Genomic DNA, 15,294 nt, shown 5'->3' with positions numbered 1-15,294 from the left:
CTCAGGGATCAAAAGCCATTAATGGACTTGCCTCATGGCTGTTTCCTGTGCTTTTTTAGGGGTGGATGTGGGAATTATTCAATCAACAGAGCCTACGTCTTTATATCCGACCAAACCTGTCTGCACAAGCCATTTACAGTACATTATTTGTTCTGTGCTTTTTTGGTTCTTTAAGAGGCATTAGACTGCATTTATCACTTGTTATCGGCTCGGCTTCAATTTGTTGTAATCTAACTCCTTTGCTTTGGTTTGTGGTGTTTACTGATTCTGATATCTGTTTGGGCACAATATTTGCTTTGCAGATGGTTCCCCTCATCAACACGGCCACAGAGACGTTATTGAGAAACCTAAAGAGCCACGCAGAGTCCGGTAACAGTTTCAACATCCACAAGTATGAGTTTCTTTGAGCATATGAGAGCGCATCTGTTCATCTGATTATTTTATTATTATATATTATATATTAACATGTTTGTTTTGCAGGTGTTTCGGCTGCTTCACGATGGACGTAATTGCCAGTGTGGCATTCGGTACGCAGGTGGATTCTCAAAACAATCCTGATGACCCTTTTGTGCACCACGCCTCCAAGTTCTTCGCTTTCACCTTCTTCAGACCCGTCATGATATTCTTCAGTACGTTCAATCAACTCATTACAGGCAGCGTTCATTTCAGCATCATTATTGTATAATGGATATCAGAGCTTGGAATATGCTTCCAACTGATGATAATATGAAACTAATTTTCATTATGCTGATATAGCGATTAGCATTTTTATTATACAAGTAAAAGAAAAAGTTGCATTTTCTGACTGTTGTTTTTCTTGGTTTTGCTCTAGTGGCATTTCCATTTCTGCTTCAGCCTCTTGCTGGTCTCCTTCCCAATAAATCAAGAGATGAGATGAACATCTTTTTTATCAAATGCATCCAGAAGATGATTAAACAGAGAGATGATCTTACCCCAGAACAGGTATGGCTGTGATTGAACAAATTAATGAATCATTCCTTGGTATCAACCATAAAAACATGTTCTTTAGGGCTGAGTAAAAACATATTGATTTCATGATTTTAATCGATTTTCGTTTTTATGAAACGATGTTGATTCTTAAATCCCAAGAATCGATTAGTCTAGCCTGTTTTCAGATAATGAAGGGAATATTGCAGTGAGCCTGTAAATCGCAATAAATTTTCGCCTCAGTTCAGGAGAAGTGGTAGCAAGAATAATCTCTTCCACTTTAATACCAGTTTCAGAACAAAATAAACATGAATAAACACCCGAAGGTATGTTAAAAGGGAAGTACAACCTATTGAAATCCACATCCTGTCTCATGTAATCATTCAATCAGTGTTTCAACTGCAGAAAGACGTCAATATAACAGCTTGTAAACAATGTCACGTAGCGTCACATTTACCTCAGAAAAACTGACCATAAACTCATTAGGTAGAAAAATGAACTATATAGAGGAGCATTTTGCTAAATATATGAACCATATAACATACAGTGCCTTGCAAAAGTATTCATACCCCTTCATTTTTTTCCACGTTTTGTTGCAGCATTATGTTAAACTGCTTTAAATTACTTTTTTCCACATCAATCTACATCTCATACACCATAATGAAAAAAGCACAAAACAGGTTTGTAACAACTTTACAAATTTATTAGAAATAAAAAACTGAAAAGATCCCGTTGCATAAGTATTCATACCCTTTTCTGGGACACTCCAAATTTAGCTCAGGAGCATTCATATTGCTTCTAGATGTTGCTACACTTCGAGTGGAGTTAAACTGTGGCAAATTCATTTGAATGAGTATGATTTAGAAAGGCACACACCTCTCAGAAAAGGTCTAACAGCTGAAAATGCATATCAGAGCAAAAACCAAGTCCTGAGGTCAAGATAACTGCCTGTAGAGCTCAGTGACAGACTTGCGTTAAGGCAATGATCTAGGGAAGAGTTCAGAAAAAAAATCTGCTGCATTGAAGTTTCACAGAAGCATCATCCATAATGGAAGACGATTGGAACAACTAGGACTCTAGAAAATGTCTGCCAGCCCCCATCCAAGCTGACAGAGCTTGAGAGGTGAAAAGGTGAGGCAAAGAATGGCGAATAATTGACAAATGCAGATGTGCAAAGCTTGTCACATCATACCCAAAAAGACTTGAGGCTGTAAAGGTGCTTCAACTATGTACTGAGTTAAAGGTATGAATACTTATGCAATGTACTTATTTCAGTGTTTTATTTTTAATAAATGTGTAAAAGTTGCAAATCTGTTTTTTGCTTTGTCATTATTATGGTGTATGGAGTGTAAATTGATATGGGGAAAACTAATTTAAAGCAGTTAAATTACATAATGCTGCAACAAAACAAAATGTGAAAAAAATGAAGGGGTATGAATACTTTTGCAAGGCACTGTATTCTTTATAATTTTTGCTCTTCTTCAATGTTTAGTATATGTTTGAATAAATCTGTTTTTTATGACAGATACCATTTAAATGTTTATATTTTAAAAGAAATGAATCAGAGTAGAAATATAATTATGTAATTATATTAATAATTATAATACATAATAACTTTATTATTATTATAAAAGCTTAATTGAGTGTAATTTAAGCATTTGTATACAAATAAGTCAATTTTAACCTTCAGTATTATAGTAATGTAATAACTGACTCGCATGTATATTTTACAGCATTTTTTATCCCAAAAAAATCAACATCGAATAGGAATTTGAATCAAATCACAAGCTTGTGAATCAGAATAGAAATTAATCATGGAATTTGTGACCCTGGACCACAAAACCAGTTTTAAGTAGCATGGGTATATTTGCAGCAATAGCCAACAATACATTGTATGGGTCAAAATCATTTTCCTTTTATGCCAAAAAACATTTGAATATTCAGTAAAGATCATGTTCCATGAAGATATTTTGTAAATTTCCTACCGCAAATATATCAAAACTTAATTTTTGATTAGTAATATGCATTGTTGAGAACTTCATTTGGACCACTTTAAAGGTGATTTTCTCAATATTTTCATTTTGTTTTTGCATCCTCACATTCCAGATTTTCAAATAGTTGTATCTCGACCAACAATCTCGACCTCCTAACAACCATACATCAATGGAAAGATTACTTATTCAGCTTTCAGATGATGAAAAAATGTACCCTTATGACTAGTTTTGTGGTCCAGGGTCACATTTGTATCAAAACCCAGCCTTAATGTTTATGATTGTGCTTTTCTACAGCGGAGGCGAGACTTCCTGCAGCTGATGCTGGATGTCAGGGCCAGCAGTGAGCATTTGTCTCTGGAGCACTTTGATGTGGTCAATGACGCTGATGAGCAGGCTTGCACCGATCAGGGATTGGACAACGGACAGGAAAATGTACCTGGACATGAGTCCACCAAACGCACTCAGCAGAAGAGAATGATGACGGAGGATGAGGTTGTCGGTCAGTCCTTCATCTTCCTCTTGGCCGGTTATGAAACGAGCAGCAACACGCTAGGATTCGCATGCTACCTGTTAGCGCTCCATCCGGAGTGCCAGAAAAAACTTCAAGAGGAAGTGGATGAATTCTTCAGCAGACACGTGAGTTTAAAGATCTTAAATGCCTGTTGCACTGAGAAACCAACATTTATTTCATTCTTGTTTAGAGAATGCTTCTTTATTTCATGTTATGCACAAATAATGTGTGGCATAACTGACATTCTCTTTCATTTTTTTCGCAAAAGTCTTTTGTCATATTAGTTCTGCTGTGTGTGCCCATAAATGCCGTAATGATTCAGAAAATGCTTTTTGAAATATTTTGTCTTTGTCCTCCATCTTTGTGTGATGCATTCTCTGCTCTTTAGTGGGTTGGATTGTTTCTTCTCATTAGTTTTGAAGGTCGACATGAGCCAGCTCATTTCGCAGAAACCGTTTACTGTCAGGACTGTTGATTAAATTTACAGGGCCGGAAACAAATGTTTTATGGGTGGGCTTCATCTCAGCAGGCATTATGGGTATGTTATACCATAAAGCGGTGGTTTTCAATCTGGGGTCCGCAAAAAGTTCTGGGAAAAATGGTGTGAAAATGGATGAAATTTGATAATTATTATTTAATTATATTGATATTCATAGTTGTAATGTTGTTTTTGCAGGTTTATACATCTAACAATAAGCTTAATGATAGTTGGAAAAAGAGAATATGTGACCCTGAACCACAAAACCGGTCGTAAGGATCAATTCTTTTAAATCGGGATTTATACATCATCTGAATCTGAGGATGCAGAAAAATGTAAATATTGAGAAAATCAGCTTTAAGATGTCCAAATGAAGTTTTTAGCAATGCATATTACTAATTAAAAAATAAGTTTTAATATATAAAAATATGAGTTTTAATATAAAAACTTCTTGAATTTAAAGATCAGGGTAAATTTAACTTATTTAGTCTTCTGGGAAACATATAACTATCTTCTGTAGCTTCTGAAGGGCAGTACTAAATGAAAATATATGATATTTAGGCAAAATAAGAAAAATATACACATCTTCATTCTGTTCAAACGTTTTCACCCTCCGGCTCTTAATGCATGGTTTTTCCTTCTGGAGCATCAGTGAGCCTTCGGAAATAGTTGCATATGAGTCCCTCAGTTGTCCTCAGTGTGAAAAGATGTACAGTCATTGTTGGAAATCCATGTTCAAATATACAAAAATATTGGAAAACCAAAGAATTTGTGGCACCTAAAGGATTTTCTGAAGAACAGCAGGCAGTTTAACTGTTCAGGACAAACGAGGGACTCATGAATAACTATCACTATTAAAAGGAAAAAAAAAACACAGCTGTGGATCATTCATGTAACAACATAGTATTAAAAATTAAGGGGATGTAAACTTTTGAAACGGGGTCATATTAACCTATTATTTTCTCTTGTGAACTATATGTGACCCTGGACCACAAAACCAGTCTTAAGTCGCTGGGGTATATTTGTAGCAATAGTCAAAAATACATTGTATGGGTCAAAATTTTAGATTTTTCTTTTATGCCAAAAATCATTAGGAAATTAAGTAAAGATCATGTTCCATGAAGATATTTTGTAAAATTCCTACTGTAAATATATCAAAATGTAATTTTTGATTAGTAATATGCATTGTTAAGAACTTAATTTGGACAACTTTAAAGGTGATTTTCTCAGTAATTTGATTTTTTTGCACCCTCAGATTCCAGATTTTCAAATAGATGTATCTCGGCCAAATATTGTCCTATCCTAACAAACCATATATCAATAGAAATCTTATTTATTGAGCTTTCATATGATGTATACATCTCAGTTTTGTAAAATTTAACCTTATGACTGGTTTTGTGGTCCAGGGTCACATATGTAAACATCTTTTATGTAAAATATCTTCTTCAGGTCAGTACTAAATAAACAATAACATGCATTTTGTATGATCCCTCTTATTTTGTTAAAATAATTAACATTTTGCAGATTCTGAAAGGGGGATGTAAACTTTTGACCTCAACTGTACTTACTGTAAATAGTAGCAGATATCTGCACCTCAGTATTGTAGTACGTAAAAAAACGAGTGTAAATTATAGTAAGTAAAAAAAAGTTATTAAATGGATTTTGCCTTATTGGCACAATAAAGCCATACACCTAACCTTAACCCTTCCTGATAAACACCCATTAGGCAACTTTTCAATTATTTCCTTTTTTTATTGAAAATAAATGGCTTTCCAATGTGATATGAGATGTAAAAAGGGAGAAGTACAAGTTTGGCAAAAGGGGGCCACTTGAGCTGTTCTTTGGGACCCTTTTTTTTGTAATGTTGTCGTGTAGCCCAACCACACGTTCGTGGGTGGAGTTAGTGTAAATAGACACTTACATGACTTAGATTACAGCAAAAATGCAAGTTTTCATTTAGGGTTAGGGGTTTGTTAGTGGTACTTTGTTTAGAAAGACAGCCAGACGGGTTACAATTCAGAAAAGCTGCAGCACTGTGATAGATATACGAGGCTTATATAAGCTCAGTTTGCAATATATCTGCTTTGATAATTTACTCTCATTCATAATATAGCAGTGGTTTGCAGTGATGATGGTGGTTCTGCTCATTTGATGTCTTATGTTCGTGCATAATGTGCATACTCACGAGAGAGACAGAGAGGAATTCTTGATTGATTCTCTGAAACCTTGTAATCTGTGCCGCAAAGCGCTGGAGAGGCTGGATGGTGATGAGGAGGAGGGTCAGATGTGGGAAGAAGAGCCTCTAAATCAGCGTCTGTTATTGGGGGGATGATTTTGGCTCTCTCACGTTGCTTTTTCATGTTTGTTACCGCTTATCTCTCGGGATCATGCTTCCCTACAGTCTTAGCTTCTGCTGTCTCAAACAAAACACTTTGCAAGATTCTACATAATACGGTTTTAATGAAATCCGCGGAAATAAAGAGTATATTAAATGTGTGTGCATGAATAAACTGCTAGACTGGAGAATAAAGGAACGGAGAGAATATACTGAATATTTAGAGGTGTTTGCTAAGAGTTATTTTTGCTTATGCTTTTAGAGTTTTAGGGATTTAAACAGATTGCTAACCTTAAGTAGAAAACTTCAGGGCACAACTCATCCCACATTTTGGTACAAACACGATACTTCAAATCATGACTGCTTGTGACATATGGATGATAAAATTTATATATAGCAATTCTCAGAATATGTTACAGCAGGGATTCTTAAAGGGTGCATCAGAAGCAAAAGAAACTTCTACATGGTGTTTGCATATGAGTGAGTGGACACAACCTTCCTACAACGATAAAAATCCACACACTTATTTTTTAATCCTCTAAACACCAAACAGTCTGAATTATCAAGCCGTTTTGATTTTCTGAGCAGTATGATGTTATATTGCTCAGGCCCCGCCCATGGCTGTTGACGGACTGTCCCTTATTAGCATATTTCTGCCCTCAGCCAGTTATACACTGTCCGCCATTTTCTCTGTGCTCAAGCAGCTGTAGCGACAACAATGTATCATAAGCAATGCAGGTGTTTTGTAGTTGGACATAAAAGTAAACATAAGGCCGGTTTCGCACAGCAAGTGTGAGCAGCCACTGCAGCTGAAGTGACGATGAAGTTATGCTGATGGGAAGCAGGCATTAGACGTCATTTTCTCCTGACACCATTAGTTTTGGATTGGTTTTTTTTTTTCTTTTTTTTTTCAGTAGTAACGCGACACTGAATACACAATAAAACAGAAGAGGGGCGAAGTGAGCTCATTTAACTTTTAAAGAGACATGCACCGAAACGGTTAGCTGTGAACAGAGCTGTTTTTGACTAGGTAAAAAGGATGCTGTTTTACATGACCATTGAGGAATTGTAAAAAAAAGCATGTAGCGGATATTTCATGAGGGCCCTAATGAATCATACTAACTTGTGGAAAATGGGCATGCGATGTTCCCTTTTAACTTTTTTGTCAGCTAAACCCTTTTGACCTAAAATATTACATTTAACAACACACTTGCATGTTTTGAATTTTAATTGGATTGTTTTTATATTAAAATGAATTTAACACTACACCATTTTCAATTAAAAAAAGGAAAACTTATGTATTTTGGTCATTTATTTACATGACAATGGCATTACGGGGACTTGAAAACCCAAAATTTTGAAAACAGGGGGCATCTACACTACCAGACAAAAGTTTTTGGGCAGTTTTTTCTCTTACCAAGCCTGCATTTATTTTATCCAAACTGCAGAAAAAGAACAGTAAAATTTAGAAATATTTTTACTATTTAAAATTGTATTAAAATATAACTTTTTTTATTTAAATATATTTTAAAATGTCATTTATTTCTGTGATTTCAAAGTTGAATTTTTAGCATCATTACTCCAGTCACATGATCATTCAGAAAAATTATTCCAATATTCAGATTTTCTGCTCAAAAAACATTGACTGTTATGTTGAGAAACAGCTGAATATAATTTTCAGGTTTCTTTGATGAACAGAAAGTTCAGAAGAAACGCATTTATCTGAAATAGAAATCTTTTGTAACATTATAAATGTCAAATTGATCATCACTATTGATCAATTTAAAGCATCCTTGCTAAATAAAAGTATGAATTTCCATAATTTCTTTCCAAAAAAGCTTTTAAATTGTATTATGTATAATGTTACAAAAGCTTTTTATTTCATAAATGTATCCTGAAAAAAAATGTACTGAACTGTTTTAAATTTTGATAATAATAATAAAAATGTTTCTTGAACAGCAAATCAGCAAATTAGAATGATTTCTGAAGGATTATGTGACACTGAAGACTGGAGTAATGATGCTGAAAATGTAACTTTGATAACAGAAATAAATTACATTTTGCATTTAATTTTAATTGATGAAAATATTGTTTGTCGGATTTTGTCAATGATTTAATGCTGCAGTAATGCTGACAACCAGCTTTTCAACATTCAGTTGTTGAAGCTCTTTAACAACAGAAAACACAGAAACCTAGTTTCATTTTGGCATGTATTATATCCATCAGCCACAGTCTTTTTTATTTCATGATGCATGTTCTGAGCTCTCATGTCTTTGCTTTCTCTCTGATGGCACACATTTAAACAGCGTCTTCCTGAACCTGCATCTCTTGAATCCTGATACCTGCAGCCGGGGCCTGGCAGCCGCCCACCGTAGAAAGGGATCAAACGCGGCATTAGTTCAGCTCTGAGTCCTTCTGTCTACTCTTTCATCTCATTCGCTCATTCTTCATCGTTCTCCCCCCTCTGCTTCTCTTTCAATTTAAGCACTCTCTTTCCACTTCCAATTCGAAGTCGGGGTCTTTTTCAGAGTGGATGAATGTTCTGCGGCGCTTTTAGGGGGATCGTTTATCTTTAGCTGTGTAGAGACGTGTGCCAGCATATCATGTTAAAGTCAAACGTATCCTCGGAAAATAGAAAAAATATGAGCATGTTTGTCTTTATTTTAACATAGACCTTTTAGTCTCAAAAATGCGGTCTGAGGGATTTCTCACGATAATGCATCATTTATTTGATGGTTTTTCTTATGCAACGCATCTGGCAAAGAGCACATCACACTAACTCGTCGTACTTTACATTTTGAGGTTAGCTGACAGGATTCCCGAGATGGAAAATAAACCGGAGAGCTGTTTATAAACCCGCTCGCCGTGAAGTTTTCAAATAAAAGAGCTTATGACAGAAGTTATAAAAGCAGTGAGCATTACAAGCAGCACAATAAAACTCAAGCTCAGCCTTGGCCTTGTCTCACGACGCCTCACGTCTTAAGTCCACTGTATAGCCGGCAATAACTTAATACTCTCTTTATATCGAGCAGCTGGGGATCCATCCACAAAGACATCTGGCCCGGTGTATACTGAAGGTCAGTCTCATCTAGCCCACTGCTATAATGTCTATCGGCCTAGAGAGAAAGCGTCTTCGGCTCCTCCTTCAGAGTGGTTTTATTCTCTAAACGCCCCTCGCAGTGTGCGTGCCGCTCTCAGTTTCGCTCTAAAAAGCTTCTCAAATGTCACTCTCCTCACACGCCCTGCGTGAGGGCGCTGAAAGTGTTTTGTGCTAAAACGCGCTAGAGTGTAACCACTTCAGTGCAGTGCCGAAGGTGTTTACCTGAGAGCCACAAACTGTTTCTGCTGGGAAATCATACTTAACAAATCTAAAATTTAAAGCTCATTTAAGATGCAAAACAGGTCCTTGAAGAGATAGATGATGAAATCACATTAATTCACAATGCAAGTCTGGGATATTTTCTTCCCTCTTCTATAAACTCTTTAAAGGGATATACTGATGGAAAAAAATGTTTGTTCTCCTGCTGATTCTGTATGTTTGCCCACTGACAAAGAAATTATCAGTCTATGATTTTAATGATAGGCTTATTTTAAATGAGAGACAGAATAATAACAGAAAAACGCATTTCAAAAAAGTTTCACGCATTTTAATGAGTGAAATAAGTATTTGATCCCCTATCAATCAGCAAGATTTCTGGCTTCCAGGTGTCTTTTATACAGGTAACAAGCTGAGATTAGGAGCACTCTCTTAAAGGAAGTGCTCCTAATCTCAGTTTGTTACCTGTATAAAAGACACTTTTCCACAGAAGCAATCATTCAATCAGATTCCAAACTCTACGCCATGGTCAAGACCAAAGAGATGTCCAAGGATGTCAGGGACAAGATTGTAGACCTACACAAGGCTGGAATGGGCTACAAGACCATCGACAAGCAGCTTGTTGAGAAGGTGACATCAGTTGGCGCAATTATTCGCAAATGGAAGAAACACAAAATAACTGTCAGTCTCCCTCAGTCTGGGGCTCCATGTAAGATCTCACCTTGTCGAGTTTCAGTGATCATGAGAACGGTGAGGAATCAGCCCAGAACTACACGGGAGGATCTTGTCAATGATTTCAATGCAGCTGGGACCATAGTCACCAAGAAAACAATTGAAAGGAATGAAGACGACAAATACATGTTTTTTCTCTCTCTTTCTTTCATTGCTTTTTCAGGAGAAGAGGTAAAACTGTGTTTGGATCATATTTTACCCCAATAGAAAGAGAACATAGTAGATTACACTCTCATTTATATCTTTTCACACTGAGGGACTCATATGCAACTATTACAGAATGTTCAAATGTTCACTGATGCTCCAGAAGGAAAAACAATGCTGGGGGTGAAAACTTTTGGAATGTACAACAGTTGGTGCGATTATACGCAAATGGAAGAAACACAAAATAACTGTCAATCTCCCTCGGTCTGGGGCTCCATGCAAGATCTCACCTCGTGGAGTTTCAATGATCATGAGAACGGTGAGGAACTACATGGGAGGATCTTGTCAATGATCTCAAGGCAGCTGGGACCATAGTCACCAAGTAAACAATTGGTAACACACTACGCCGTGAAGGACTGAAATCCTGCAGCACTTGCATGGTCCCCCTGCTCAAGAAAGCACATGTATAGGCCCATCTGAAGTTTGCCAATGAACAACTGAATGATTCAGAGGAGAACTGTGTGAAAGTGTTGTCAGATCATCAAAATGAGCTCCTTGGCATCAACTCAACTCGCCATGTTTGGAGGAGGAGGAGGAATGCTGCCTATGAGCCCAAGTACACCATCCACAGCGTCAAACATGGAGGTGGAAACATTATGCTTTAGGGGTGTTTTTCTGCTTAGGGGGCAGGACAACTGCACCGCATCAAAGGGACGATGGACAGGGCCATGTACCATCAAATTTTGAGTGAGAACCTCCTTCCCTTAGCCAGGGCATTGAAAATGGGTCGTGGATGGGTATTCCAGCATGACAGTGACCCAAAACACACGGCCAAGGCAACAAAGGAATGGCTCAAGAAGAAACACATTAAGGTCCTGGAGTGGCCTAGCCAGTCTCCAGACCTTAATCCCATAGAAAATCTAAGGAGGGAGCTAAAAGTTCAATTTGCCAAACATTAGCCTCAAAACCTTAGACTTAGAGAAGATCTGCAAAGAGGAGTGGGACAAAATTCCTCCTGAGATGTGTGCAAACCTGGTGGATAACTACAAGAAACGTCTGACCTCTGTGATTGCCAACAAGGGTTTTGCCACCAAGTACTAAGTCATGTTTTGTCACTCATTAAAATGCAAATTAATTTATAAATGCATTTTTTTTTTTCGATTTTTTTTGTTGTTGTTATTCTGTCTCTCACTGTTCAAATAAACCTACCATTAAAATTATAGACTGATTATTTCTTTCTCAGTAGGCAAACGTACCAAATCAGCAGGGGATTCAATAATTTTTTTTTTCTCACTGTAGTCCATCATAAAATTCTGTCATTAATTACTCACCCTCATGTCGTTCCGAACCCGTATTCATTCATCTTCAAAACATTCTCACAAGGACTATTTTGACGATGTTCTTACTACCTTTCTGGGCCTTGAAAGTGTCAGTTGCATTGCTGTCTATTCCGGATGAGAAAGCTCTTGGATTTCATCAAAAATATCTTAATTTGTGTCCTGAAGATGAACAAAGGTCTTACAGATTTAAAAATGACATAAGGGTGAGTAAATACCCACAGAAATTTCATTTTTGGATGAACTGTCCCTTTAACAATCCATTGAGGTGACTGTGATAAATTACCAGTTGTCAATTACGCAACCGTGACCTTAACAAACTATATGTCAAGGGTGAATTCTAGAATTACTGTCATTGATTTGCCAGTTTGATTTTTACCACTGGGACAGTTTAAGTGGCAAACATGTAAATGCTTCGCTCGACTGATTTGGTGAACGCGTCGCCGGCTGCACACATTGTGTCTCCTGTTCAAGCCTTTCATTTTCCCTTCCCGGGCTGTGTGGTGCCTCCCCGGGTGCCCGTCATTAATTTGCCTTTTTTATCTGCATAAATAACAGGGAGCTGAAACGGAGCACTACCTAATGAGTCATCCAGAGGTGGGAGATGGGGGCAAAGAGGCCAGAAACTGAGCAAAATTACATGTTTCCAGCTAAGACCTCTCCCACAGAGAGAGAGAGGGAGATGGAGAGAGAGGTAGAAATGAGAAAAATGGAAGGAAGACAACAAATACATTTTTTCTCTCTCTTTCTTTCATTGCTTTTTCAGGAGAAGAGGTAAAACTGGGTAAAAACATGTTTGGATCATATTTTACCCTAATAGAAAGAGAACATAGTAGATTATACTGTCATTCATCCTTTCACACTGTGGACAACTGAGGGACTCGTATGTAACTATTACAGAAGGTTCAAGCGCTCACTGATGCTCCAGAAGGAAAAACAATGCATTAAAGGGATAGTTCACCCAAAAATGAAAATTTGATGTTTATCTGCTTACCCCCAATGCATCCAAGATGTAGGTGACTTTGTTTCCTCATAAAAACACAAACGAAGATTTTTAACGAAAACCGGTGCAGTCTGCCAGCCTTATCATTGACCTGGATGGGCACCAGACCTTTAAAAGTAAACAAAAACATGCACAGACAAATCCAAATTACACCCCGCGGCTCGTGACGATACATTGATGTCCTAAGACAAGAAACGATCGGTTTTTGTGAGAAACTGAACAGTATTTATATCATTTTTTACCTTTGATACACAGCCACGTCCATCTGTCATGTGCACGAGTTTGGCATCAGTTACGTCAAATGAGCACGCGCTCTGGCGTAGAATACGCAAACGCCGGAAGCGATCTGTCGCATGTATACGACACTCATTGTTTACACAGTGCACAGAGATTGTGTGTATAGCGGCTATTCAAAATGGTAATTACTTGCGCTTATCCTGATTGTTCAAACCGATTTAAAGCTAAAAGATTACGTTAGTTTGCGCAAACTCATCCGGGACTTTTCACTGATTTCCCCTTACGACGTTTGCGTATTCTACGCCAGAGCGCGTGCTCATGTGACGTGACTGATGCACATTACAGATGGACGTGGCTGTGTATCAAAGGTAAAAAATGATATAAATACTGTTCAGTTTCTCACAAAAACCGATCGTTTCGTGTCTTAGGACATCAATGTATTATCACGAGCCGCGGGGTGTAATTTGGATTTGTCTGTGCATGTTTTTGTTTACTTTTAAAGGTCTGGTGCCCATCCACATCAATGATAAGGCTGGCAGACTGCACCGGTTTTCGTTAAAAATCTTCGTTTGTGTTTTTCTGAGGAAACAAAGTAACCTACATCTTGGATGCACTGGGGGTAAGCAGATAAACATCAAATTTTCATTTTTGGGTGAACTATCCCTTTAAGAGCTGGGGGGTGAAAACTTTTGGAATGTGAGGATCAGGGTAAATTTCACTTATTTTGTCTTCTGGGAAACTTGTAAGTATCTTCTGTAGATTCTGAAGGGCACTACTAAATGAAAAAAAATATATATTTAGGCAAAATAAGAAAAATGTACACATCTTCATTCTGTTAAAAAAATTTCACCCCTGGCTCTTAATGCATTGTGTTTCCTTCTGCAGCATCAGTGAGCATTTGAACCTTCTGTAATAGTTGTCCTCAGTGTGAAAAGATGGATCTCAAAATCATAGTCATTGTTGGAAAGGGTTAAAATGCACATCAGTGCTGAAAAAACAAAGATTTTGCAGTTTAACTATTCAGGACAAACAAGAGACTCATGAACAGCTATAAAAAAACAGCTGTGGATCATTCAGGTAACAGCATCATAAGAATCAAGTGTATGTTAACTTTTAAGCAGGGTCATTTTTATAAATTTAACTATTATTTTCTCTTGTGGATTATATGTAAAAATGTCTTTTATGTGAAATATCCTTTTCAGGTCAGCATTCAATAACAAATAACATGCATTTTGTATGATCCCTCTTATTTTGGTCAAATAATTAATATTTTGCAGATTCTGCAAGGTGTATGTAAACTTTTGACCTTAACTGTAACTGCTGACAATGTATACTGTATGTACATATAGAAAACAAAAATGAAAATTGTCATGTGATCCAAAACCCACATGACTTTTTATCCATGGACAAAATTGTACTGAAAAAGCACCAAAAATATGGTCTATACGACTGATGCATTGCATGCCAAGTTTTCTGAAGTCATACAATAGACAATTTAGGCAATTTAAAACTCAATCTGTCAATCTCAAGCTACCATATGATTTAAGACTTGGAATATACTGTAGTTCAAGAGTCATATGGACATCAAAAGCACTTTTATGGTGTTTTTGTGTCCTTTTGGAAGCCTGAAAGTCAAGTCAATTGTGTGAGACATGATGAGGGTGAGTGAAATGCCAGAATAAATTTTTGTGTGAACTATTCGTTTAATGATCTGGTCAGCGGAGTGTGTTGTTGGACGGAAAGAGAGAATGAAATCTGGAGAGCTTGTGCTAGTGATTGGCAGTCATAATAGACAATTCAGCACCTGTGACAAAGATGGAAATAATGAGTTAAAAAAGGATATAGCTGCACAGAGACACTGTGAAAATAGCAAAGAAAGATGGCAAAAGCAGGAAATAGAGGGATGGAGAGCAGCCGGTAGCTAGCCTTTCCTATCTGTGAATAATTCATTGGTGACGTTCCTCTGAGGCTCGGCCTCCAGGCGGCTCTTTCCCTCATTCAGAGCAGTGATGGGCTCCTCTCCCCTCCCTGATAGCGCTCCAACCTGAATAAAGAGCTTGATTCTCCCCCGCTAAATTCAATAACACAGCCTTTGATCCTTCCGGAACCACAGCGCTGTATCTGTCGGTTCCCATTGATGTGGCTTTCGGCTCGCTCATTGCTAATGCAACAGCCTCGCCTCTCGGATTTGGAAGTTAGGAAATTATGTATACACTGCTTACTTGAATGAGCGTAAATAGCATGCTTGTGTTCCTAGCG

General features: G+C 37.4%; 1 protein-coding gene across 1 annotated transcript in view; it reads left to right on the top strand.

Moving 5' to 3' along the window:
• tbxas1 (thromboxane A synthase 1 (platelet)) overlaps positions 1–15,294 on the top strand; it is a 110,338-nt gene that overhangs the window by 81,558 nt on the left and 13,486 nt on the right. The window contains exons 6-9 of the mRNA XM_073850199.1: positions 303–391; positions 481–629; positions 833–963; positions 3,237–3,578. Coding sequence (XP_073706300.1) covers positions 303–391; positions 481–629; positions 833–963; positions 3,237–3,578 — 711 coding nt within the window. The remainder of the gene's footprint in view (positions 1–302; positions 392–480; positions 630–832; positions 964–3,236; positions 3,579–15,294) is intronic.

This window comes from Garra rufa, chromosome 11 (genome assembly GCF_049309525.1).
Source record: "Garra rufa chromosome 11, GarRuf1.0, whole genome shotgun sequence".
Classification (NCBI taxonomy): Eukaryota; Metazoa; Chordata; class Actinopteri; order Cypriniformes; family Cyprinidae; genus Garra; species Garra rufa.
This window is presented reverse-complemented; position numbering and strand designations above follow the sequence as displayed.